The sequence below is a fragment of the Crocodylus porosus genome, unplaced genomic scaffold, assembly GCF_001723895.1.
Source record: "Crocodylus porosus isolate Cpor-Errol unplaced genomic scaffold, CroPor_comp1, whole genome shotgun sequence".
In the NCBI taxonomy this organism is placed as follows: Eukaryota; Metazoa; Chordata; order Crocodylia; family Crocodylidae; genus Crocodylus; species Crocodylus porosus.
The window spans coordinates 226,145-251,567 of NW_017728910.1; the positions used below are offsets into that span (position 1 = coordinate 226,145).

Sequence of the window (25,423 nt, forward strand, 5' to 3'; positions counted from 1 at the left end):
TTCAGATTAAATGTTTAGTATTTATATTAATAAATAGATTGTTCTGATGTTAAACAAATGAAGGGCAAGTTTACTTGTTTATGTTACAGGTATAAAATATACCTAACACAGAAATCCCTACAATTTCTCCCCAAACCTTTCTTTACTCTTAATGATAGATACTTTATCTTTTAGTTTGTTGCTATGCGTAGCAATCTTATACGTGGAATGTCCACCTGCACAGATCTTGCTTTACTGAACCAGTTGCTTCTAAATAAACACTGTAAAAGCCATGGAAAACAACACTGCTTTTCTTCTCAAATTTAAGAAAAAATATGTTCAGTTCAAGCAAATTATAACAAACTGTATGGAACCATGGGGTTTACTATAATAGGGTTGCTCAATTTGCTCCATGATAATAATGAAAAAAAAATCACTTTCTGTTGCTGGGATTCATAAAGCAGGAGCTTATTTTAAAGATGCTGCACAGCTTTAGCATCTTCGGGAAAAATTTGGACCTGGTGTCACAAGTGAAACTTCAACAATTTCATCAGCTCTAAATTTAACTTCTTTATCAAAAATGGCTAAAATGTGGGGATTGCCAAATTTCACCCCAACTTTGAGGCAAATAAGACTGCAGATCTCCATCTCTGCATCAGCTTGTACACTGAGTCACACGGTAATATTATCCAGAACTCTCCCATCTGGTCCCAAAATCCTATGTAGATATCCTGAGAGGTAACATGGAAAAAGAAATGAAAAAACTATCCCAACAAGGAAATGTTATTTGATCTCTGATTTATATAAAGTATGACAGAGTTTACCAAACTTAACAAGAGTAATATACACCTAAAAATGTCTGTATTTTAAATACAGGGTAGTGCATAGCAGTGCTCTCTAACTGTCTTTTGAATTAGTTTTCATGCATGCTAGAACTGTTACATTGGAAAATATGTTCTTACTTGTAGAGCAAATCCACAGCCACCTGGTATTAGTCCTGTGCCAAAGCCCTTATAGTTGCTGTTGATGAAGGAACAGGCACTGCCTTGAGCATCCACTACTGTGAAGTAAACTGTGTCACTCCCTGATGGTAAGGAATTTCCAGGTTTATAATCTTTATTGGCTCTAAAACATAAAAAACAAAATACTAATGTGCACTAAAATCTTTATTTTATACTCCAATTAAAATCATGACATGTGGGCTAAAATCATGACATGTTTGCTCAGTAGCCCTACTTAAGGCCAGGGCAATATTTGCATGAATAATATAAGCGATTTCCCCCTAAATCTTTGTTTCAGCCTATAAAGATAGAGGACAGGATTCTAGCGCCTATTGCATAAGTATAACTTGAGAGTAACTTCAAAGAAAAAAAGGAATTACTCTGAATTACTCCCCTCAGGCCCCAGGGGAGGCACACCTGGGCCAAGGGTTAGTGAGGAACTAGGTAGGGAGCTTCTGGAGGGACTGGACTTATTCAAGTCAGCCAGTCTGGACGATCTCCACCCTAGAGTACTAAAGGAATTGGCTGAGGTCATTGCAGGACCCCTGGCACGGCTTTATGAGCACTAGTGGTGCTCTGGTGTGGTGCCAGAAGACTGGAAGAGGGCCAACGTGGTTCCCATCTTCAAAAAGGGGAAGAAGGAAGACCCGGGAAACTATAGGCCAGTTACGCTTACTTTGATCCTAGGCAAGCTGTTTGAGAAAATTACGCTGGCACACATCCATGAGGGGCCAGCAGGGGATTTCACGCTTAGGGGCAACCGACACGAGTTAATCAGTGGCAGGTCCTGTCAGACCAACCTGGGGGCCTTCTATGATGAGATCACCAAATCATTAGATGCAGGGGTAGCAGTGGCCATAGTCTTCCTGGACTTACGGAAGGCCTTCGACACCGTCTCTCACCCCATTCTCATTAAGAAGCTGGGGGACTGTGGTGTCAACACCCACACGGTCAACTGGGTCACCAACTGGCTGGGGGGCTGCACCCAGAGTGGTGGTGGGTGGGTCATTTTCGACCAGGAGGTAGGTGGGCAGTGGGGTTCTGCAGGGCTCCGTCCTCAGGCCCGCACTGTTCAATATCTTCATCAGTGATTTGGATGAGGGGATAAAAAGCACCCTGTTCAAATGTGCTGATGGCACTAAAATGTGGGGGGATGTGGGCACACTAGAAGGGAGGAATAGGCTGCAATCAGACCTAGACAGGTTACAGGGGTGGGAGGATGAGAACAGGATGGGATTCAACACTGACAAGTGCAAAGTGATGCACTTGGGGAGGAACAACCGGCTCCATACCTATAGGCTGGGGAACTCCCTTCTTGTCAGCACAGAGGCAGAAAAGGATCTTGGAGTCATCACTGATGCCAAGATGAACATGGGTCGGCAGTGTGGGGATGCAGTCAGAAAGGCCAACCACACCTTGTCATGCATCCACAGTTGCATCTCGAGCAGGTCCAAGGAGGTGATCCTCCCCCCGTATGCAGCACTGGTCAGGCCGCAGTTGGAGTACTGCGTCCAGTTCTGGGTGCCGCACTTCAAGAGGGATGTGGACAACGTGGAGAGGGTCCAGAGGAGGGCCACTCGCATGATCAGGGGGCAGCAGGGCAGGCCCTACGAGGAGAGGCTACGGGACCTGAACCTGTTCAGCCTCCACAAGAGAAGGCTGAGGGAGGATCTAGTGGCCTGTTACAAACTAGTCAGGGGGGACCAGCAGGCACTGGGGAAGTCCCTGTTCTCCCGAGCACTGCCAGGAGTCACAAGGACTAACAGTCACAAGCTGGCAGAGGGTAGATTTAGGCTAGATATCAGGAGGCGCTACTTCATGGTCAGGGCGGCTAGGATCTGGAACGAACTTCCAAGAGAAGTGGTGCTGGCTCCTACCCTGGGGGTCTTTAAGAGGAGGTTAGATGAACACCTTGCTGGGGTCATTTGACCCCAGTACTCTTTCCTGCCATGGCAGGGGGTCGGACTAGATGATCTACTCAGGTCCCTTCCAACCCTACTAACTATGAAACTATGAATTTACAACGATGAGCACAACCTGCCCCAAAAGAAGCATTATAAAGTTCCTTCTGTAATTTTGTAAGATCCAACTGACATCGTACACAAGATAAAGCACAGAATGAATCCAAAGTCCTTTGGGATCAGATAATGTCTAGATCAATAAAGACTTTCTATTGTACCCTAATGTTTAGTTAAGTCCAGATGTAAGCCTGCCAACAAATTTATATACACACTCTTATCTAAAGTACATAAAAGCAGGCTAACACGCATTGGTACGGTAAATAAAACCCCCACAAATATTTACAAATGCACTTCTATAGTTACTTTATTCTTGTGATTTTGAGACTTGTCATCTTGTGCAGTTCAGGTAAGTCATTATTGTATGAAATATATTTTAAATGCCCTTCCAAACAATCCTGTAGGTTCCTTCTTAAGGCTTACTATTGAGTTTGACCACAATGTCAACCACTCTGGTTTCCAATATTGTATTCCTGCTTTCCTACTACTAACAGAACTAACAGCAACACAGAAAGAATAAAGTCTGTCATGCCCCTTCGCTGGTCAGGTGGACGAAACATCAGCAGTGTGCTTGGGGAAGTGGATTTATTTCAAGTTTTTTTTATCTGCATTGGATTTATCTGTGACCTTTTTATGCACCCTAGCAAATAGAAGATTAAAGGAAAGCAGATTGCCTGTCACTGACTTCCCTGTCAGAGGCACTATTGAAGGCCCTGGAGTTTACCCTGCAGAGAATTAGATGTTCAACAGTACTGCAATCCTTATTTTGGCTAGCTGGCAGTAGGTATCAACCTATACTTTATATGGATAAACATTCAAGACATCTGCAGTTAAGAAAAGTTGCACAAATTATTTTTCACATATTATGCATTTAAGTCTGGCTCACTGGATGGCTGAGATCAAGAGAGGCAGGGCCAGGAGGCAATTTTATTTCTGTTTCTTTAACATAGAAGGTCAGAGAAAACATTTCATGTGTTAGCCCTGAGTATCAACTATCACTTCTGGGTGACTTGAACAGTTTAAGGGACTCCTCCTTAGGCCTATCAATTTTATTGCAATTTAAACACAGCCATTCCTTGAGTATAATGAGTCCCTACCCATTCCTATTTTGAATCATATTTGTTATCACTTCTTATCATGTTATTTTATCTATAGCTATAGATATCTATATCTATATGTCTATATATATACACACACACATATATAAAGTATAATAGTATACTTTGGTGATTTACACTGACCATTTTAATACAAAGGCAGATTTGTTTTAAAATAAACAGCAATTCATCAAGTACATTTAGTTAAATGAGCAAATATACAGAAATAAATGAAGAACTCCAGCAACTTGTGTAAATAGAATTTTACTCTAATTCCTCTGATCAGAAAAGCACTTACATTATTAAAAGCAAACAAGGTAGTGCATACCTTTGTAAATCAATTAGCTCAGAGCGTCCTTTAGCGTACATTTTGGAGAGACATTCTTTTGTTGGCACTGGAACTTTTTGAGGATCAGCACAGAACCAGAAAGCATCAGAGAAGCTGAGTTTCAAAGTTTCAATCAGTACATGTAAATAGTCAGCAGTGTTATGGCCCATTTCTGAAAACGGCAACAACAAAATCACATTAGATGTAGCTTTAATAATATTTAAATGCTCAGTGTTCTTTTGTTCCGTATAAACATTGTGTCTTACCAGTGTTAACAGGAATTAATTTGGTCAATCCTTTTTATGAACCCAAAGGAAATAATCATGCTGTTACTTTAACTTTATTGCTCCTCAAATTTTAGCTGTAGCTTTTCATTGTATTAAATCTTCTACAACACTTGACACAGAATGAACAAACACCATTTCTGAACTGATACCAAGCCATTCATAAAATCAGTTTCTGAAGCTATAGTTAGGCTTCTTTTGTAACTTGTGGCATTATTTGCTAAACTTACAAATTTCTTTCAGAATTTCCAAAAGAATAAATCCAAGTAGTAATATATAACATAGTAGAAAACCTTCCCAATTTAGCGCCTATTGTACTTTGTTTTACTGTACTGTTTAACTTAATGGAGTTAACTTATTATCTGTAAAAGTTGTTTAACACATTATTTTAATGGCCATTTTGTTTTCATTTCTGCTTGTACTTTGATGAAAATGCTCTTGAGACCTGAAAGACAACCTTAATCTTTTTGAAAATTTCTTTCATGTTTCCTTAAGTTACTCTCCAAAGAAAAATTTCATTGCAATGAAACTCATACCTTTAATGTTAAAATTTTCTAAAATGTTCAGGGCCATCAGAACTGTGATCCCTTGTCCATTTGGAGGCATTTCCCAAACATTCACACCCTGGAACAAGAGAAGTTATTTTTCCATTTTTAAAATATATACACTCTATGTGTTTTCTGCATTTTATAAACTACTGTGCTGTATATCACATTAACAGTGCAAGAGAAACTAGGATTTCTTCAAAGAAACAGGAAATCAGGCAACATTAAGATGATACTTTTCTCTCTCTCAACTTTGTACATTAATAAGCAACTGCCTATGCTATATCCTAGACCTACCACGAGTTGTAATGCTTTCAGCTACAATTATTGCCATAAAGCTGAAATACCAGTCCTTCATGAGGGTAAACTTTGCTTGAGAATTAGAGATGTCTGCTTTGCCAAGCCCTTTTACACACCAAAACCACATCCAGAGCCAAGTTGTGGACTCATTTTACTCAGTGCACACAAAATAAGAGACTGCACCTTCCACTGGAAGCTGAGGGGGGGCTTAGCATCTCTTTACGATGCTACTGTAAGTGGGCACCTTACATGTTTGGACCCAAAAGGCAGCTCCAGCAAAAGTGTGCTGGAAGCATCAGAAGATAAGGGGAGCCCTTCTTCTAGAGTTCCCATAAGAAAAGGTAGGAGTACTGCCTGAAGTACAGAATTAAGGCCCAGATGCACAAAAGGACCTAGGTACCTGAATTCCAATCATGTTCTGCTTTAAGCACTTAAGCCCAAAAATGTGATCTATACGGGATTGTTTTGTATGGAACTGCTGCCACCGGAGCTGAGCTTCTCAATGCCCAGCTCATGGCTAAGCAAAATCCTAAAACCAAACTAGATGTTCCTCTGTTCAAAACCCCCAAGAGATCCAACCCAGTAGGGAGGCTCACACCCTGCCTAAGACCAAACGAATCTAGCTTTGGACAAAACAACAGCCCACACAGCTGCTTTCATTATACAAAAAACTGCCTGAGGGACCCTGTTATCTCAGTGGTTAGAACAGTTGCCCAGGCTACCCGGCATTCCTGCATTACTCCACAGGGAAGAATTCAGGCTTAATCAGGCCAGAGGGAGGGCTGAAGAAGACACCCAACCCTGTAAACCCAGTGTTTACTTACACTTCAGTCCCTGCTCCAGGGACTATTTATATGTATTTTGCGTTCTATGGTTTTTACTTTGGGCAATATTCTCTCTGACAGCAATCAGAGGTTCCCCTGAGAAATCTCTGCAAGTCTGGGCCCTGACATATTCAGCTATTTCAAAATAACGTACGTAAACTGTGCTGGACAGATTCCTTTGTTTCTAAATTTAGGAACATTACTCAGAGTGGGTGTGTTACTCCGTAAGTAATGAGATTACCATCAAGTCCTGGATTAAAGGGAGCATATTCTTTAATGAAGGAAACACCACTGTGTTTTAGCACGCCTTAGTTAATAACTGGGCATGAGAGCACAGTTTTCCTACGTATGTAAGACATACTTTTTCACATTGTAAGAATGAAAATATCACCCTCTCACATGCTCTGAAGCCCAATTATCCACCCAAGCAAATAATTCTCAGCATCAGAAAGAACTAAGAAAACTTTAACAGGTACAAATGCTGAAGTAAAAATGCACGAGTATTTCCTATATAATAACAATTCTCACGGAGCTTAATTTACCAAAATTTCTTCCTTTGTGGGAGAAAGGGCTCAGCGGGACCCAGTGACTCAGTGTGGTGCAAGGAGGAAGAATATTGTACCATTTTACACAAAACCCTTTAAGGAGAATTGAAGGCCCATGAAACAACAACATTGAATTTTCCTTGTACTTTCTTTTCTTGTCACAGGCTTAGAGGCTTGTCACATGGTGGGAGGTGGGGGAGAGCCACTGGCCAGGGCTGTGCTCTCAGCGGCTCTGCCACTGGCTGTCCCGCTGCCTCCCACTGCTGGGCTGAGCTCTATGGGGCTGGTGGAGCCACTCGATGTGCAGCCCAGTGGCAGGAGGTGGGGGGGAGCCAGGGCTGCACTCGGACTGGCTCTGCCAGTCCCACAGAGCTCACCCAGTGGCAGGAGGCAGGGGAGAACCAAAGCAGTGCTTTGTCTCCTGCCGCTCGGCTGAGCTCCATGGGGCTGGTGGAGCCGGTCGAAGCACAGCCTGGTGGCGGGAGGTGGGGAGAGCCAGGGCTGTGCTCCCACCGGCTCCACCAGCCCCACAGAACTCAATCTGCCCTCCCAGGGCTGCCAGACTCCTCCCATCAACCTGAGCACAGATCTGGGGGCCCACACCCTTGGGAAGAATCAGGCACAGCCCCACAGCCACCCTAGGGGTGCAAGTCCCCAGATCTGCACATGGGATGACAGGAGGCTGCTGCTGCCAGCAAGTGCACGTTTTGCTTGTCAGCACTTTGAGGTAAAGTTTTCCAGAAACCCCTGCACCTGTCTCCTTGGAACCTGGCAGGCTTCATGCCCTCAAAACGGGCTACCATCCCTGCAATTTTCATCCAAATCAGACAAGAAATGACAAAGTTATAGGCACTTTCATGATTCTCCATTATAGCCTACGGGCAAAGCTTTGAAAACATCATCAAAACAGCGAAATAGTTGTAGGGAAATGAAATGGAGCAGTGCTTCAAAATGAAATGAAAAGTTGAAATGAAAACATTGTTCCATCAAAACGAGAAAACGGAAGTTGAAATGAAACAGTGCTGTTTTGCACAGACCTATTGTCTTGCTTCTTCTTTGCTTCAAGAAGTTTGAACCATACCCACATATCAGGAAAAAAGAACCAGTTTAAACTCTGGTACTCAAAATCTAGATCTGAATCTACATTTTGTGATTTATCTTAAAATGAGTAAGCAATTAACTAATCATCAACAAAGAAGGACTCTTCATGCTAGACTTGAATAATCATATAATCATACATGCATAATTGCACATGAAGAGCTAACCTGACCATATAGCTGAAATGCATGTGCACACACATAATTAGTAGTGAACACAAGTCAAGGGTAGGCAATTATTTAGGCCGGAGGGCCACTTAACAAGTTTTGGTGAAGTGTTGAGGGCCGCAAGGGTAGTCCTACCCCCTGGTCACAATCTTGGGGCAAGAAGTCCTGTACCGTAATCCCTGACCTTTGCCGCGAGAAGTATTTTCCTTTGCCCAAGAAATACTCCTTTTGGGAAGGGGCGGGCGTTGTTTGTATATTGAGGGGAGGGGTAGGTGGTTGTATGGGAGGAGTGGTTGGGGTGTGGGAGTGTGTGGGCATGGTGGGGCTGCGCAGGGGTGGGTGGGAGGGGTGTGCATGGGTGTATGTGTGGGATGTGTGTGGGTGTACATGTGGGATATGTGTAGGGTATGGTGATGTGTGGGGTTCGCGTGTGGTGGACCGGGTTGGCAGTGGTGGGGTGGAAGATCCATGCTGCCTACTTGGCTTGCAGCACTGCAAACAGGTGGGAAAGCAGCTGCCGCCGGTAGGCAGCAAAGAAAGTTCCTAGGAGAAGCGAGGGGGTGGGGTGGAAGAAAGGAAGCCCAAGCCTGGTGCCATGAGCTCTCTTGCTCTCTGTGTCCTGCCCCTGCCCAGCAGGGCTACAGCTGACCCTGAGCTGGCTCCTGATGCTGCTGCTTCCACCCCGTCTGCCTGTCCCGTGCTTTCCTGGCAGAGCTGCAGCCAAGTTTGCACTGGCTCCTGTTGCTACTTCTGCCCCACCTGCCTGTCCTGTACCTGCCTAACAGGACTATAACCAATCCCAGGCTGGCTCCTGCAGCTGCTGCTTCTGCCTCATCTGCCTGGCATGCATGTGCCTGGCGGGGCTTTGCAAGGAGCCAAGCTCATACATCCCTCCCCTCCATCCACTCACTCCCCTGCCCAGCCATCCACAAGCAGGACTAAAGTGAGCTGCAGGCAGAGCCCACCCCCAATCCTGCTTCCCTCAATACTGCAGATTCCCTTCCATATCTGCTGCTCAGAGAACTGCAACAGGGACAGGAGTCATCGTCGCTGGAGGAGCCCAGCAGCAGCCACCCCGCCTGGAAGCTGTGGCCCTTGGTAAGGGCTGGGGCCCCCTGGTGCAGGACACCGGGAGCATAGCACATGCTACCCTACGTGGGACTCAGCCCCATGGGAAGCACAGATGGGGCAGACATCAGCTGGGCCTGATACAATTAATTGGTGGGTGCCCACCTGCAGGATGGATCCGGCCCACCCCCAATATAGATGGTCTTAATAAACATAAAATGGCCATATGGTTGTCAAGGACAAGCCCCTGAGTCACAGTGTATGCTAGCTATTGATAGATATGGTAGGCAGGCAAATAGGTACATGTAATTATTCAAGCCAAACCTGGAAATCCTGGCCCACAGGCGCTACCAGGTTCAAAGCACTGAACAATCCCTCCTACCTTATAATTTGTGAAAATCGGTTTGACTTCATCAGTTACATGGCTTTTAAGATCCTCTAAATCCATTACTCCTCCATGTCTCCGAACAGTTTCTACAACAGCTGCTGCAATTGTACCTTCATAGAATCCTTTCTTTCCACATCTTGCTATCTCCTGAAAGTTAATTATAATGACACCTTGAGTTTATCATAGAAAGAGCAGTGCAGGATTGGAAACTTATTTTGATAGATGTCAAATTGGCATCTTCATCTCAAAGAGACTGATAATTACATCATTGCAATTACAGTCATACATGGATGATTTAGGTGAGGAGTGCCAATGATGTGGCCTACAGGCCATATGCAGCCTGTGGACCTTCATCAGCAGGTCCCTAGTGCTGGCCCTGGGACTCCAGATGACCCACACAGGGCATGTACCAAACTAACCTCGTGAACAGGGCCCAACCAGTCTGAGATATATGCTGCATACAGCATCGGTCCCAAGGTGGTCTGATGCATACATTGCAAGTGATACCCAAGCTGGGCCAGTCTGGGTCCGCCTACATATCAGATTTAGTGCCTATAGCACTTCTTACAGCTGGTCCGTGACACACAGCACCCACTCCAGACAAACTGGGGTGTGCACTGTGTGTAGTGCATGTCCTAGACCAGCTGGAGTGGGTGACACATGTGGTACAGTCCCAGACCAGCCAGAGTAGAGGCCAGGGGCACTGGACCTGGTAGCTGAGGGGTGGGGTTAGGGGGGTAAGCCTATTCTAGCCTGTGGAACTGGCGCTGGATTGTTCATCTGGCCCACAAATCAGACCTGCATCACTTACCTGGCCTGTGGGGGCAGATGAGTTTGACACCACCGATTTAGGTCAATTCAACTCCAGAAATAATTTCACTACATAGATTAGATTCCAGAAACGGCTGTGCATCCTGGATGACATGGTCTAATTTCTGTTCTGTCCTGTAGCCTATACAACCCACTCAGATCTCTTTACCCTACCAGTATAGAATTTTGTCAACAGAAAAATACCACTGGTCTATGCTTGTCAATTATTCCAAAGCTTTTCCAGTGCAGCTCAGCACTTTCAGAGGAATACAAGACTTTCCAGCTGCACTTAGTAACTCAGGGAGTTTGAAATGTCACCCATTTCACATACCATGCACCCTAAGGCCTCTAATTAAAGCTACGGTATATTCAACACCTCTGAAATGTAGGCCCATTAACTGAGTACTTCAACATGATCATAAATGACTAATTTTAAGAATCCAAGTTTGAAAATGTTGGTATTCATTTTACTTACCTATAAAATGTAATCGATATTCATACAGCACTATGTAATCCTTTGATAATGCATTTTTTATTATTAGAGTACAAAGCAGGTATTTACATGGGATGCAACCAGCCATTTAAGGATCATGATAAAATGAGAATATATGCTGCTAACACACCACAGTAACTATTAAATATACAGTGACTTTGCATACAACCACAGCAAAGTCTACAACCATCGTCTAACCAGATCTTCATAAATCTTCTCTTGGCACTTATAATTTTCTAAGCGTGGCCCTTTTTTTGGAATACAGTTGTTTATGCAACACACATTCTGCCCATACAAAAATGATTTAAAGGTGTCAAATAAAAATGAAACACGCTAAGTGAGAGATGAAAAAAGGATATGTGGTAGTGATTACTATTTTAACTGTGTTTTTATAATCCCTAGGAAATGCACAGGGCTGAACAGTCACAGCCTCATGGCAGGAGTGGTACAATGACCTTTGGACACAGACATCCATGATTCCTCCTGGAGCTCTGGGGAGCCTACATAGATTGTAGGCTCTAACCTGTCTCTGGAAATTATGCAACATCCATTTTCCTCAGTACCTAATATGGAGGAACTCTGCCATCTTCCCAACCCTCCCTTGCAGGGAGGTCAAGAATTCATTCAGTTTAGCATGGCTTTTGAGGCACATGAAGCTCCCTCCAGAGAGACCAGGTGGCACTAAGCATTTGATCTACCCAAAACTTTTGCTGTATAACCTTATGAAGCTTCACAGCACTTCTACAGACTATCGGGGACGATGACAAAGACTCACCATGTTTTTCATAATCACAAGGCAGCATAATAATCTTCCACGTTTGAGAGGTATAGTTGTAGCTGTGTTGGTTTAAGGATATAGGCAGACAAGGTTCTTTGAGTAAATGTGATATTTTTTATTAAAACAACTAAAATAGTTGGAAAAAGTCTACTTTGCAAGCTTTAGGATACAAACACCCTTCATCAGCCTGATGGCTCCCCCACTTTCTGACCCTAGCACATCAACATCTTACAAATCAAGGTTGTGCGTGCTTTTGGCGCACTGCCCAAAAACGTTGCTAACCATTGTCAGCATAGGGACAAGAAGCAGCCTTGATTATGTTATGAAAGTCCAGAGAAAGATCCATAGGGGTTTGGGGTTTTTTTGTTTTTTACTTTTAGAAACATTTATTCTGGGGAGGGTGACAAGTAGGGGGCAGTAAGGACTACATATAAGTTGGCCTGAAGGTCTGGTCCTAAGTACAAGGCCTGGGCTCATGGCCTGCAAGGCCTGCCCACACACTCCAGACAAAAATAAAAAAAACAGAGGACAAAGAAATATATACATATATACAGTTCTGCCAGTGGGGAAGCCCAAGGGGGCCTCAGGACATCAGGGGTCAGCCCAAATGGACAAAGCCTGAGGTCTCAGCTCGCTGGACCTGCCCCCGCACCCTGAACAGGTGGTGGCACCACAGCGCAAGGAGCAGGCGTCCCCCCTCGACTTGGCACAGTGCCCCTCTGACGGCCCAGCATTCCTCAAAGGTGGGCACTGTCCACCAGAAGACCGCATGCTCAAACTCAAGTGAGAGGCAGGCCCGCACCAGCAGGGGTAAGTGAAACAGGGCTGCACCTCAGGTTAGATAAATCATTACCAAATGGTGACAAGTGCAAGCCAAGTACAAAGAAACTACATTTATAGAAAGCCACTAAGGAATCTCAGATACTGGAACTTCAACTTCTCAGTAACTGGTATGTTAAGCATCTTTGACTTAATATAGATAATTGTATGCCTGGATGTGAAATACATGCCTCTTTATTCAGATAGCCAAGGGTGTGACAGATGCTCAAGCAATAAGCATACAGACCATATGGCAATGACGTTTTTGAGAGCTGAAAGGAATTCCATAGTTATGTAATTAAATAAGACAGAAAGATGTGTTATCATGCTAACAAAATGATACTGCTTGCAAGTACATTTACATGCACAGCTTGTCATTTCCAAGCTGGGGTATTTACTGAGTCTTTCAAATATTTGATATCTTTAAAAGACATCATCCCATACAAGAAAAAAACATTTCTCAGACTGAAAAAAGGAGTAGGCTTGCGGCTACATTCAAGGGAGTAAACTCCCAGCTATCTTAAGAGTTACACTTACTAGTTAATTACAAAGTTAAAAAGGAACAATAAAAATAAGTACTGTACATCATTTGTACAATAGACCTAAAGTAATTAAATGGAGTCATTAGAATCTTGAATTTCAGGAGTCCATCCTTGCTTCTCAGTCCTTCCACAGAACTTCCAGGTGGCAGTGGCAAACACAGAAGCAAAGACACTACTGTCTTTACATACTCATCTAAGACAAAATAACACATGGACTTCCTGTTGTGCAAGTTCTATTCAGGATCTGAAGTGTTGAGTCTTTGATCATGTTTGCAGTCGAACTGTGTCCAGCCTCCATCTGGACACCTCCAATGCTGATGCCAATACAGCAGCAGAAAGTAAATCTGACAGTGAAATCATTCACAGTTACTGCCTACACAGATCAAATTTGATTATGTACCAACCCCAGCATAAGATACACCTGGCATTCTGCTTTACAGCAGTCAAAAACCTTCCCTCCATAGCTCATTCTGTACTATTCCTGCCCCTTTCCTTACGCCAGGGCAAGGGAAAACCCAGATTCAGGTGTGCTGTGAATTCCCTATGCCACAGTTGTCTAACTGGTGGCTGGCCTGCAAGCCCCAAGGGGCTTGTCAGCACAGCTCTAGCACTCAGTGGGGAAATGCTGCTGCTGGTCACTTCCCCCTCCACATACCCTCTTGCCTGTCATCATACCTGAAGCCTAGCTGTCAGTGGTGACCATAACTGGCATCAGGGGAAAAGGGGGGTGAGTAATGGCAGCATTAAAGCCCTGTAATCTGGATCTGGTCTACAGAAGACAAAGAAGCTGGACACCACGGCTAGAGACAGGTATTACACATAAATCAGTTTAAGTGATCAGAAACTGGTTTAAACCTGTAATAGAACAGATAACATCAAACATAAACCAGTTTGAAAATGGCTGAAACCAGCTGACAAACCTGGTTGAAAGTAGCATCAGACTTAACTGATTTGGGTCAAACTGGTTTATGCAATGTCTGTCCCAGACCGCTTCCTGGTTTAAGTTAAACCAGAGTCCCCCAGCATCCCAGCATGCTCTTTGGGCTGGGCTCTCTGCTCTACAGCAGAGCTGGCCCCTCCCCTCTGCTCCCTGGCTGGAGCTCAGGCAAAGACTGCAAACATCTGCCTGCCTTCCTCCTGCTCCCTCCCCTCCCCCTCACCACTCCCTGCTCAAGCAGGGATTTTTTCCTCTCTTCTGCCTTACACAGAAACCTCTCAGCATTAGCTAGCATACCACATGCTGGCTCTGGTCTGCGTTGTGGGAGACAGGACAAAGGCAGACAGGACAATGTCAGTTTAGGGCTTTTTGGAGCTAATCAACAGATAATGTCCCTGCATTCCTTCCTTAGAAAAAGTTGTTTAAGAAGAACTTGAACTAATGAGAGATGCTTTGTTTTATTTGATGGGCTGATAAATGATAACTTGCTGTGCAACTGCCTGCTGTGTGACTTGATGCTCTGTTATCAACAGCAGGAGGTGGGGGGGACCCCACCCTAATCAGAGCATCCTGCCAGGGCCTGGCTATGCCCCCCTCAGCTCAGCACTGTGGAGGGGAAGGGAGGGCTGCCCTAATGAGCCCTGGCTTTTAGCCTGAGCCACTGCAAGCATGTGCCTGCAATTCTTTGGTCCACCAGGGATGTCTATGCAGTTACAAAAGAGTTTAGCCTTGCCAGGTTAGACTAACCTGCAAAGATTGAATCAATTCAGGCTCAGGCTTTTTGAATGTCTGTCCCTAGGCCAGAGGGTAGGAGGGAGCAACCTTATGCATCTCATAACTGCAGGAATGACATCTCCTTTACATCTTTCCCCCTCAGGTTCTGCCGAGTTTGCCCCCATGCCTCCAGAACACAGAGTCAGTCTCTCCCTCTCTGTCTGTCTAATATTGGTTTAGATGTGTGCAGGACTGGACCACTATAGTTACAGTTCTCTCTTATTTGTCTTTCTTCCCCCCTCACCCTTTTAGAAGCCATAATAATTACAAGGCCCAGGAATTAGGTGTGGAAGTATCAGCATTCATAGGAACATCTTTCTGGTAGGAGGTGGGGGTTTTTAATTCAAGAGAAGAAATCAACTTGATGGCTGTGTTGTGTCAGTACAGGCAGATGAAGAAGGAAGAGGCCTAGAAAGTATATAAAACCAAACTAGGCAAATGGGTGGAGAGCAGCAGCCACCACTGCCCCAAATTGAGGCCTGCAGGACACTAATGAATATCTGGCCAGGCAGCGTGCATCTAGCTACAGGGATAGCAATGTTTCAGGGAGTGCACTGATCATAGAAACAGTAGTAGCTAAGACAAGAGATGGATCTGGGATGATAGAGACAGGCTGGGGAAGGAGGAAGTAGAACACTAGAGTAAAGTCCAAACAGATGGGATGACACCAAATGGGGATGTTGGAATCCCCCGACCTCAGACAACTGCTCTGACTCTTGATTGCAAATGAACAATGGGAGGGTGAGGAATATGAGGACATAAGGAGCTGGAGGCATCCTTTTCATTTGTTTAGTTGGTGCTAACAACATGGTTTATATGTTAAATTTAGTTTATTCTGCTGTACTTGTTACCATGTAATCCAGACACACATCAAATGGGGCCAAGACCCAGCAATACTTGCCATAACTTAATGATTTATTTTCCTTAGCTTTAAATCAGTATTATTTGTACTGCAGTAGTGCCTGGGAAACTAATGTGCAAGGCCAGGGGTGGGCAATTATTTTGGGTGGAGGGCCGCTTACCCAGTTTTGGCACGCTGTTGAGGGCCGCATGGGTAGCCCTGCCCCTTGACAGGTGCCATGCCCCCTGGTCACCATCTTGGGACCAATGCCCCAATGTCTTGGGACCAATGTCTCGGGACCAATGTCTCAAGGCCAGCACTAGCGGGGCCCAGAGCAGGGCACAGGCTGGCAGGGGTCTGTGAAGTCAGGCTGGGCTGCACTCATAGGGAGAGGGGGGAGCTGGCCTGGGTCCATAGAGTCCCTGCCAGCCAGGACCCTGTACCCCTGCTGCCCTGCTCTGGGCCCCACCAGTGCTAGCCCCAGGACAGTGGTGCGGGCTCCATGCTCCCGCTCACTTCCCCCGCGGTACAGGTGGGGAACAGTGTACAGCCCCGACCCCCTGCTCCCTGGCAGGGCATGAGCTGGTGCAGAGCGCACAGAAAAGCGGTCCCTCGCCCGACCTGTGGCTGGCACTCCCTGCTGCAGCCACTCACAGCCCACAGGGTAAGCGAGGGGCCACTTTTCCCCATGCTCAGCACTAGCTTGTAGCCTGCCCCCACTGCCAGCCTGGGCCCCGTGCCAGCTGCAGGCTTGCCCGTTAGGGCTGAACACAGCAGCAGCAGCTGTGGTCCCCCTACATGCCGCGCCAAGCAGTGTTTGACTCCACTGCCTCTGGGCTGCCCAGCATGCGAGCTCCGGGTGGGCAGCAGCAGCAAACAGTGCCCAGCGCAACAAGCAGAGGGGCCACAGCTGCTATGAAGCAGCCCCAGTGGGCAAGCCTGGAGCTGGTGTGGGGCCCAGGCTGGCAGCAGGGGTGGGTTACACGCTGGTGCTAAGCATGGGAGGAAAAGCAGCCCTCTCCCACACTGTGGTTGGCACCCCACGCTGCAGCCGCTCACAGCCCACATGGGGCTGCCTGTGCCTGCTCAGGACAGCCCTGTGCAGGCTGCGAGAGGCTGCAGCGGGGAGCACCGGCCACAGGGCGGGAGAGGGGCCACTTTTCTCCAGGGTCCTCCCCTCCCCCCTTACCCGAGTTTCTGGTGCAGGGCGGCCAAATGGTCCCAGGCCAGAAGCTCCTGCTGGGGCTTCTGGATGGGGAGGCAGGGCCAGGCAGGTCCTGCTGTTGAGGGAGCTCACCGGGCTTTCCCTGGGTCTTACTGCCCCTGGTTCCTGTCATTTTTGGCAGAAGCCAAAGACAGATGAACATTAATTGTCTTAATTTTTTAGGGGCCCTGCAGGCCGGATAGAATGGCCCTGCGGGCTATATTTTGCCCACCCCCGTGCTAGGCACTAATACAATCACAGGATAGAGGCAGATAGGTCCTGCCCTAGGAGCCTGCTACCAAAATATGAGCCAGATGGATACAGACAGGGTAGCAAAGGAAACAGCAAGATGACATTGTTTGGTATAGTAGTTGACACTATTGACACTAACTGACTGTTAGAAGGGACATTCACGCTACAACGTATCACTGAAATAAAGGAAAAGAGTTCTTCTAAACTGAAATGTGTTTTATTACTTCTGAGGAATATCTTGGAATTATTAAAAGAAAGACTCTTCATACAAAGCTATTTATATAAACAGGGAGGAAATCCTGCATCACTGAATGAAACTTCAGTAAGGACAGAAGAGAATGACACTGGTTTTATGCCCACACTGCTGTTAACTCAAATGACTCTGAATGTTCCTCGTTTACACTGTTGTTAGTGAGATCTGAATCAAGCTAAGTGAATCTTAACCTTTGCACTGTTGCATTCTAGCACAGCCAACGCAAAGGTAGAGCACTGCAATAATCTAATACAATAGAAAATTGTAACTTCAAGGGCAAAATGAGAAGTACATTTTGTCACAGGTACCTGGTACTGAAGGGATGAGAGGACAAACAGTGGGAGGTGTATCATCTCTGCATACAAGGGAGTGTTCAACTCAGGTTAATATTTAACAAATTAGTACCAGACCATAACAAGAGCCAACTGAATCACAATAAAACTCCCCTCCTTAATCATGTAGACAAGCTAAAAAACAAAAAAGAAATATTTAACCATTTTTGAATTAGAAAAATTTAGAACTTGTCTGTAAAAAGCAAACAAAAATTCTTCAAGACATGCTAGTATTTAACTTCTGAGGGGAAAGCATTTGTGCAAACAGCCTGTTTTTAAGAATACATGGAAAATTTGAAGCCTTACTTGCTCATCTGGAAGTGTCAAGCCCAAGCTGGGATATAACCAAAGACATCAAAAGAAAAAAATCTATTGGTGTGAAATATTTCTTATAGAGTATTTTTTAAAAAGTCCAACATTTTAATGTTTCCAACCTGGAAGCTTCACAAGAACGCTATGAATAAAAGAAGACTGCTTTACTTTTCTGGGTGGCATAATTCAGGGAACCCAATTCCACGGAAAGCTATGATTGTTTTGGGAGATCCATACACCAGCTCTGGTAACTATAACATATCCAAATATTTAAGAGACAACACCGAAACTTTTGGGAAAAAAAACTTTTCTGCAGCTTTTAGGTTAACAGTAAGGACTTGTTTTTCCCTTTAAAAAAGTAAAAAATCAGAAATACTATTCTTCTCTAATCAGAACCACTCCAACAATAGTAAAACAACTTTTCTTTCATGTTAAGGCTCATGCATTTAGTGAATGAGGCATTTGTATCTACTGTATGTTTTGTAATAATAGTGGTAACTGACTTACCTCTGAGATCCAGATTTGAGGTAAACAGAGAATTTTCACTCCCCCCACCCAAAGAAAAACTTCCACTTATCTTGTTAAATGGGTTAAGTGTTACTTTGTTCTGTAGAGTCACACTAGATTTGCTATATCACTTGACAGCATGATTTCATGCTAAAAAAGAAATGAAGTAATCCAGCATGTTTCATCCTACTGAGCCCATGCATCTGTTTTTAGCGTAAATGGTGTTACATATCAACAGGCTCTCAATCTTAATTAGGTGTCTGTTTCTTTGCTGTCATTTGTATCTGAACCACTTGCAACATAACCTTAATGTTGGACTGTAAATTGCCTTTGTCTGTTCAGGATACTGATATTTATGATGAGCCTCTGCTCACTAATAAGTGGACAGCCATCACCCATTAATTTCAGTTTTATGTTTACTCAAACCAAGTTAGCCAGGAAGCAGTATGAGTTGCTATGGAAATAAAACTAATTTAATTCAGACTGCCTCAGACCCTTCACTAATCAGCCATTTATAATAAAACATTTCTCCTCTGCTTAAAATCATCCTTTATCATGCCCACAGACATGAGAAAAATACAGCTGCCTCCATTTGTTTACTTATAACCACAGAATAAAGCATCTTTTAACTTTAATCTCACAAACCTAATACTTCACATGGAAAAAGAGCTTTATGCGCGTAAACTATCAGCATAACAACTGTCCCAGGCTGGATTACATCCATTGATGTCAGTGAGGTTTATCAATACCCTCCTCATTCAGGCTACAGAAGGGACCTTTTAGAATACTCCTTTGTTTAGTAAAAACTGAAACAGTAAAAGCCCTGGCCCAGAATATGAACCCTGCATTGCCAAGCTAAGAAGAAAGTATCCATGGCACTGATAACAAATGCACATGGTAAGACACAGACTGCTGGAGCTACATAGACTCGAGAGTTTGAGCAGCAACAGAAAACACCAGAGAAGCAGCGGGGAGGGGAAGGACTCCCTCCCCCCACCCAAAACAGTCCGAGCAAACTGTGTATTGTGTCTGGAACTGTGAACAAAAGACATTGTAGGCTGGCTATAAGATTCCTGTTGTATTCAGGGAAACAGGAGTTTGTATATTCTTTAGGCATAAAACAGACTGCAAAGAAACATCTAACAAAATCAAGCTACATCAGCCTGCAGCTGAACAAATAGGTAAAAACACTACAGACACCTAGCTAAATGCACTTTTTTTATTCCCATTTAAAAAAAAAATGCTCTAGTGTCTTCATATCATGTGCATGTAATCTCCTAAGAATACGAGAGCTAGCATAAGAACAGTGATTAAACTATAAATAGTACTAGTGAGTATCATGTCCAATTTTACTTCAATTCAAGTGCATTTTCCAGGTTTAAAAAATACCAAACCCACAGTTCAGAGCTCCCTTTTCGCTGGACTCTTCCAGTCCCGAAACCTGCAGCCTTTTCCTCAGACCCCCAAAAGAACGCTTTGTACTGGAAAGACCTCCCTCGGCCCGAGAGGTCTGCTGCCTTCCCGGGGCCCGCATCTGGGACGTTGAGGAGAGGATCCCCAGGCTCATCCACCCCTCCGACTACTACCCCATGCTCCTCATCCATGTGGGCATGGACGACACGGCCACGAGTAATTCGGACCGGGTCATGGGTGATTACAGGGCTCTGGGGGCTGGGCTCAAGAGACTGGGGGCTCAAGTAGATTTTTCTTCTGTGCTCCCTGTTGCAGCCCAAAAGGGAGGGCTATGTGGAAGAAGTAAAGAGACCCCTTCGACAGTGGTGCTACCATGAGGCCTTCCGTTTCTTTGACCACAGCACGCTCTTCAGGGTGAGAGGACTCCTGGGACAAGATGGCATCCACCTCACATGGAGAGGTAAGTCCCTGTTCTCAGCTGGGATGGCTGATCTACTAGACAGGGTTTTAAACTGACTTTGCTGGGGATGAGGAAACTCCAAGCGGAGCATGCCTGGGGACTGGCACACAGGAAAGCTCCTACATGGAGGATACTACGATAACAGCTGTTGAAAACGCTAACAGAACGGTTCTCCCACAGCGTCTCAGGAAACCGAGGCTGTCGGCTGGGGGCTTCAGCTACCTGCACACCAATGCCAGGAACATGGGAAACAAGCAGCAGGAGCTAGCCCTCCTTCTCTAGTGGGCAATATGACCTGGTAGGGATCACAGAGGCAATATGACCTGGTGGGACTCCTTGCATGACTGGACCATAGCTGTAGAGGGCTACACCCTGCACAGCATGGAGAAAAGGCGGAGGGGTAGCTCTCTCTGTGAGGGAGCAGTATACCTCTATGGAAGCTGACAATGGCTCCAGAGATAAGCAGCTAGAAACCCTCTGGGTCAAGCTTCACAGGGAGGGGGGCGAAGTGAGAGAGACTTAACTGTGGGCATTTACTACAGGCCACTGAACCAAGGGAAGGAGCCTGATCTGGAGTTCTCTCCAGAACTGACAGAGGCCGCGTGGGAAAGGACCTTGGTTGTCATGGGTGACTGCAATTACTTCGACATAGATTGGGAAGAACACTCGGCTAGGTTGCATCCGTCATGTAGCTTCTTAATGGTAATCAAGGGGCACTTCTGACCCAGGAAGTGCAAGGGTCAACCAGAGGTACCGCTCTCCTAGACAGTCCTGGCCAAAGGAAATGATCTGGTACGTGTCTTGAACACTGAGGGTAGCCTGGGCAACAGCAACCATGAGCTCATCAGGTTCACTGTCTGCTGCAAGGTTGACAAATCAACTAGCAGGATTGAAGTCCTGGATTTCAAAGGGCTCAGGGCATTAGTAGGGGAAGCGATGCAGGACCAGGAATGGAAGGCAAATGAGGTGTACAAAAAGTGGTCTTTCCTCAAGACACAATCCTCAAAGCAGAAAAGAAAACTACTCCCATGAAGAGGAAAGGTAGCAGAAGGGCTGGCAAGCCCTCCTGGCCCAATAGGGACATTGTGGTCCTCTTGAAAAAGAAAAAATAAGTGTACACACAGCAGAAACTAGGGACAGTTCTCAAAGAGGACTATACAACAGTGGTCTGCACTTGTAGGGAAATGACTGAGAAAGCTAAGGCGGCAACTGAGTTTAAGTTAGACAAGGGAGTCAAGGACAATAAGAAGTCCTTCCTTGGGTACGTAGGGAGCAGAAGGAAAACAAATGGAAGTGTGGGGCCCCTGCTCAACACCTCAGGACAGCTGGTAATGGACACTCAGGAAAAAACTGAACTCCTAAATGCCCACACTTTGCTTCGGTATTTCACCAGACCAAGGGGAACAACAAGTGAGATAAAGATTACAGGGAGCATGGTGGGAATGACAGCCTTCCCACTGTGGACGCTGAGCTGGTCCAAAACCAACTAGAACAGCTGGACGTTTACAAGTCAGCAGAACCAGATGGACTTCACCCCAGAGTGACGATGGAGCTGGCTGAGGTCATTGCAGAATCCCTGGAAAAACTCTTTCAGAAATTGTGGCACACAGGGGAGATCCCTGAGGATTGGAAGAGGGCCAACATTGTGCCCATCTTCAAGAAGGAGGAAAGGAAGAACCCAAGCAACTATAGGCCAATCAGCCTACCCTCTATCCCAGGGAAAATCCTGGAAAAACTCATTAAAGAATCTGTGTGCAATACGCTTGCTGAGGGGAAGATTCCAAGCAACAGCCAGCACGGCTTTGTCACGGGTAGGTCTCATCTTCTACGAACAGGTCTCTCGCCACCTGGACACGGGAGAGGAGGTCAACATTATATACCTAGGTTTCCAAAAGGCTTTTGACCTAGTATCTCATGATATCCTTGTGGAAAAATTGGAAGATTGTGGGCTTAACTGATCAACAGTTCAGTGGGTGGAAAACTGGCTGCATGGTAGGACCCAGAGAGCTCTCGTGAATGGACCTGTCTCACCCTGGTGAGAAGTGAACAGTGGTGTTTCTCAGGGGTCCATGCTTGGACCGGTGCTTTTCAACATCTTTATCAATGATTTGGATGTGGGGGTGGAAAGCTTACTGACCAAGTCTGCAGACAACACCAAGTTATGGAGGAGCGTGGTCATGCTGGAAGATAGGCTGCAGATACAGGCAGACCTGGACAGGCTGGAGAGCTGGGCAGACTGGAACCAGAGGAAGTTCAACACTCAGAAGTGTAAGGTGCTCCATCTGGGGGCACACAATCCCCAACATACCTACAGGCTCCGTGGTGACAATTTGACTTGTACCACAGCCAAAAGGAACCTAGGGGTAGTGATCGACCATCATATGAAAATGAGCTGGCAGTGTGATGCTGTGGCCAGCAGGGCAAACAGCACGCAAGCATGCATTAACTGTTGTATGTCATGCAAAACTAAGAAAGTGATACTCCCACTGTACTCTGCACTGGTGAGACCACAGCTGGAGTACTGCATCCAGTTCCGGGTGCCGCTCTTCAACAAGGATGTGGAAAAACTTGAGAAGGTCCAGAGAAGAGCCATCCATATTGTCAGGGACTTGCAAGACAGGGAGAGGCTGAGAGACTTGGGTCTCTTCAGCCTACAAAAGAGAAGGCTAAGAGGGGAGTTGGTAGCAGCTTACTGCTACATCAGGGGAGTACATCAAGAACTTGGTTCACCAGGGAACCCCTGCAGAAGACCAGGAGCCACGGATACAAATTCCTGGAAGGCGACTTCAGGCTCAAGTCCAGAAAAACCTCCTTCAGTCAGGGTGTCCAGACTGTGGAATAAACTCCCTCCAGTGGTGGTGCAGTCACCTACCCTGGAAATCTTCAAAAGGAGACTGGACAGTCACCTCACTGGGATCACTTGAACCCAGCCGTCTTTTCCTTCCTAGTACAGGGGGACTGGACCCAATGAACTACAAGGTCCATTCCAGCCCCTAACAATCTCTGACTCTACAACTCACTCTATCTATGAATCTGTGAAAGCTTATGTAAGTTTACCCTAGCCTTACAGTTCATTCAATAAGACTTGCAGAAAAATTCTTGCCTTTGACACATTTCCTGGACGATCACAGTTAGTTTCACTCCAATACTACCAAGACTTATGAACATAGTTGTGAAGGTAGCCCAGAAAGACACATACATCAGCTTTGACAGGATTATGCTCTTAAAGTGCTCTTAGCCCACTTTTGTTGCTGGCTGGCCCTCTGACCCATTTTTAAAAATTCTCCCTACTAGCTATGCTATATGCAAGTTACTGAAGTGGGTTGGAAGAGGACAGGGTATACTTCTTTAATCTCACCCAGTATGTATTAGCCTAGTGATATTACTGTGCTGCATAAAGTCTCTCATTTTAGGCCATAGCAGTGTCTTCTAAGCAAAATCATGAATTTACCAGGGGCAACATAAACAGTTGATCACTTTTTATTCCATCTCTTCCCACAAGCCAGGCACTCAAATGTGACACAGTACCTGTGTGTTTTATCAGAGGGGCTTCTGAACTGAAGAGGTTGTTGGCCTCTGCTCCCAGGCAGCCACACTGGGTGACAGCTTGGTATTTTGTTGTTTTCTGAAGGCAGTTAGGGTTTCTATTTGTTTCACATTGTTCAGTTTCATAGTTAGTAGGGTCAGAAGGGACATGAGCAGATCATCAAGTCCAACCTCCTGCCATGGCAGAAAAGAATACTGGGGTCAAATGACCCCAGCAAGGTGTACATCTAGCCTCCTCTTAAAGACCCCCAGGGTAGGGGCCAGCACCACTTCTCTTGGAAGTTCGTTCCAGACCCTAGCCGCCCTGACAGTGAAGTAGCACCTCCTGATATCTGGCCTAAATCTACCCTCTGCCAGCTTATGACCGTTACTCCTGGTAGTGCTTGAGGGAACAGGGACTCCCTCAATGCCTGCTGGTCCTCTCTGACTAGTCTGTAACAAGCCACTAGATCCCTCCTCAGCCTTCTCTTGTGAAAGCTGAATAATTTCAGGTCCCATAGCCTTGTAAGGACCTGCCCTGCTGCCCCTGATCATGCAAGTGGCCCTCCTCTGGACCCTCTCCACATTGTCCACATCCCTCCTGAAGTGTGGCGCCCAGAACTGGATGCAGTACTCCAGCTGCGGCCTGACCAGTGCCACATAGAGGGGGAGGATCACCTCCTTGGACCTGCTCGAGATGCATCTGTGGATGCATGACAAGGTGCAGCTGGCCTTCCTGACTGCATCCCCACACTGCCGGCCCATATTCATCTTGGCATCAATGATGACTCCAAGATCCCTTCTGCCTCTATGCTGACAAAGAGGGAGTTCCCCAGCCTGTAGGTATTATTCAGCAGAAAGAATAATATGAAGTCTAATATGGATGATGTTAACGGGGCTGAAGTTTCCCAAAGCTGCCAAAAGCATTTATAAAAAAAACAAGCAATAAAACACAAACTACTAAAATATCCAGGAGTGTTTTGCAGCATAAGCCAACCATATCAACCATTTGCGTAATCTTACTAATGAATCAAATTGTTACTATACAATCAATTACTAATACTCATCTCTTAGCTATGATTATATAAAAATGAATGTGTTAAAAGTAAAGCCATATGTTAAACAAAAAAAGTATTATATGAGATTTCTAGTGATTTGGGTCCCAATCCTGCAGGGGCTTCATACTGGCCTGTTTCACTATGACTGTGAGCCGGTACAGAATACCCTCCCCCTGCACGAGCTAGTGCCTTTATTGGTAACCTCTTACACACAAATACATGTGAACCACAGTTTTAAACGCCCCAGGAACTTTAAAATGTTAGGTTTGCAGATGCTGAGAAAATCAGAGTCTGTATACAAACCTGATAATCTCATTAACTATTTGTAAGTAAATACTGAGAAGCACATGGCTGTAAGTACTATATGGTAAGAATGACTCGCATTCAGTAGTATATTAGCCTTTTTAAAGACAGAATAAAGAGCAGAAGCAACTTCCAAATACTATCTGTAAACTTTTGTACATTATTTCA

General features: G+C 45.4%; 1 protein-coding gene across 3 annotated transcripts in view; it reads right to left on the reverse strand.

Annotated features, from left to right (window-relative positions):
* The window catches only part of LOC109308329 (putative gamma-glutamyltransferase YwrD), a 49,086-nt gene that overhangs the window by 9,050 nt on the left and 14,613 nt on the right, over positions 1–25,423 (reverse strand). For all 3 annotated transcript variants that reach the window (XM_019532571.1, XM_019532572.1, XM_019532573.1), the window contains exons 6-9: positions 9,637–9,789; positions 5,244–5,331; positions 4,424–4,595; positions 942–1,104 (exon numbers count right to left, since the gene is read on the reverse strand). In XM_019532571.1, the coding sequence (XP_019388116.1) occupies positions 942–1,104; positions 4,424–4,595; positions 5,244–5,331; positions 9,637–9,789 (576 nt within the window). The remainder of the gene's footprint in view (positions 1–941; positions 1,105–4,423; positions 4,596–5,243; positions 5,332–9,636; positions 9,790–25,423) is intronic.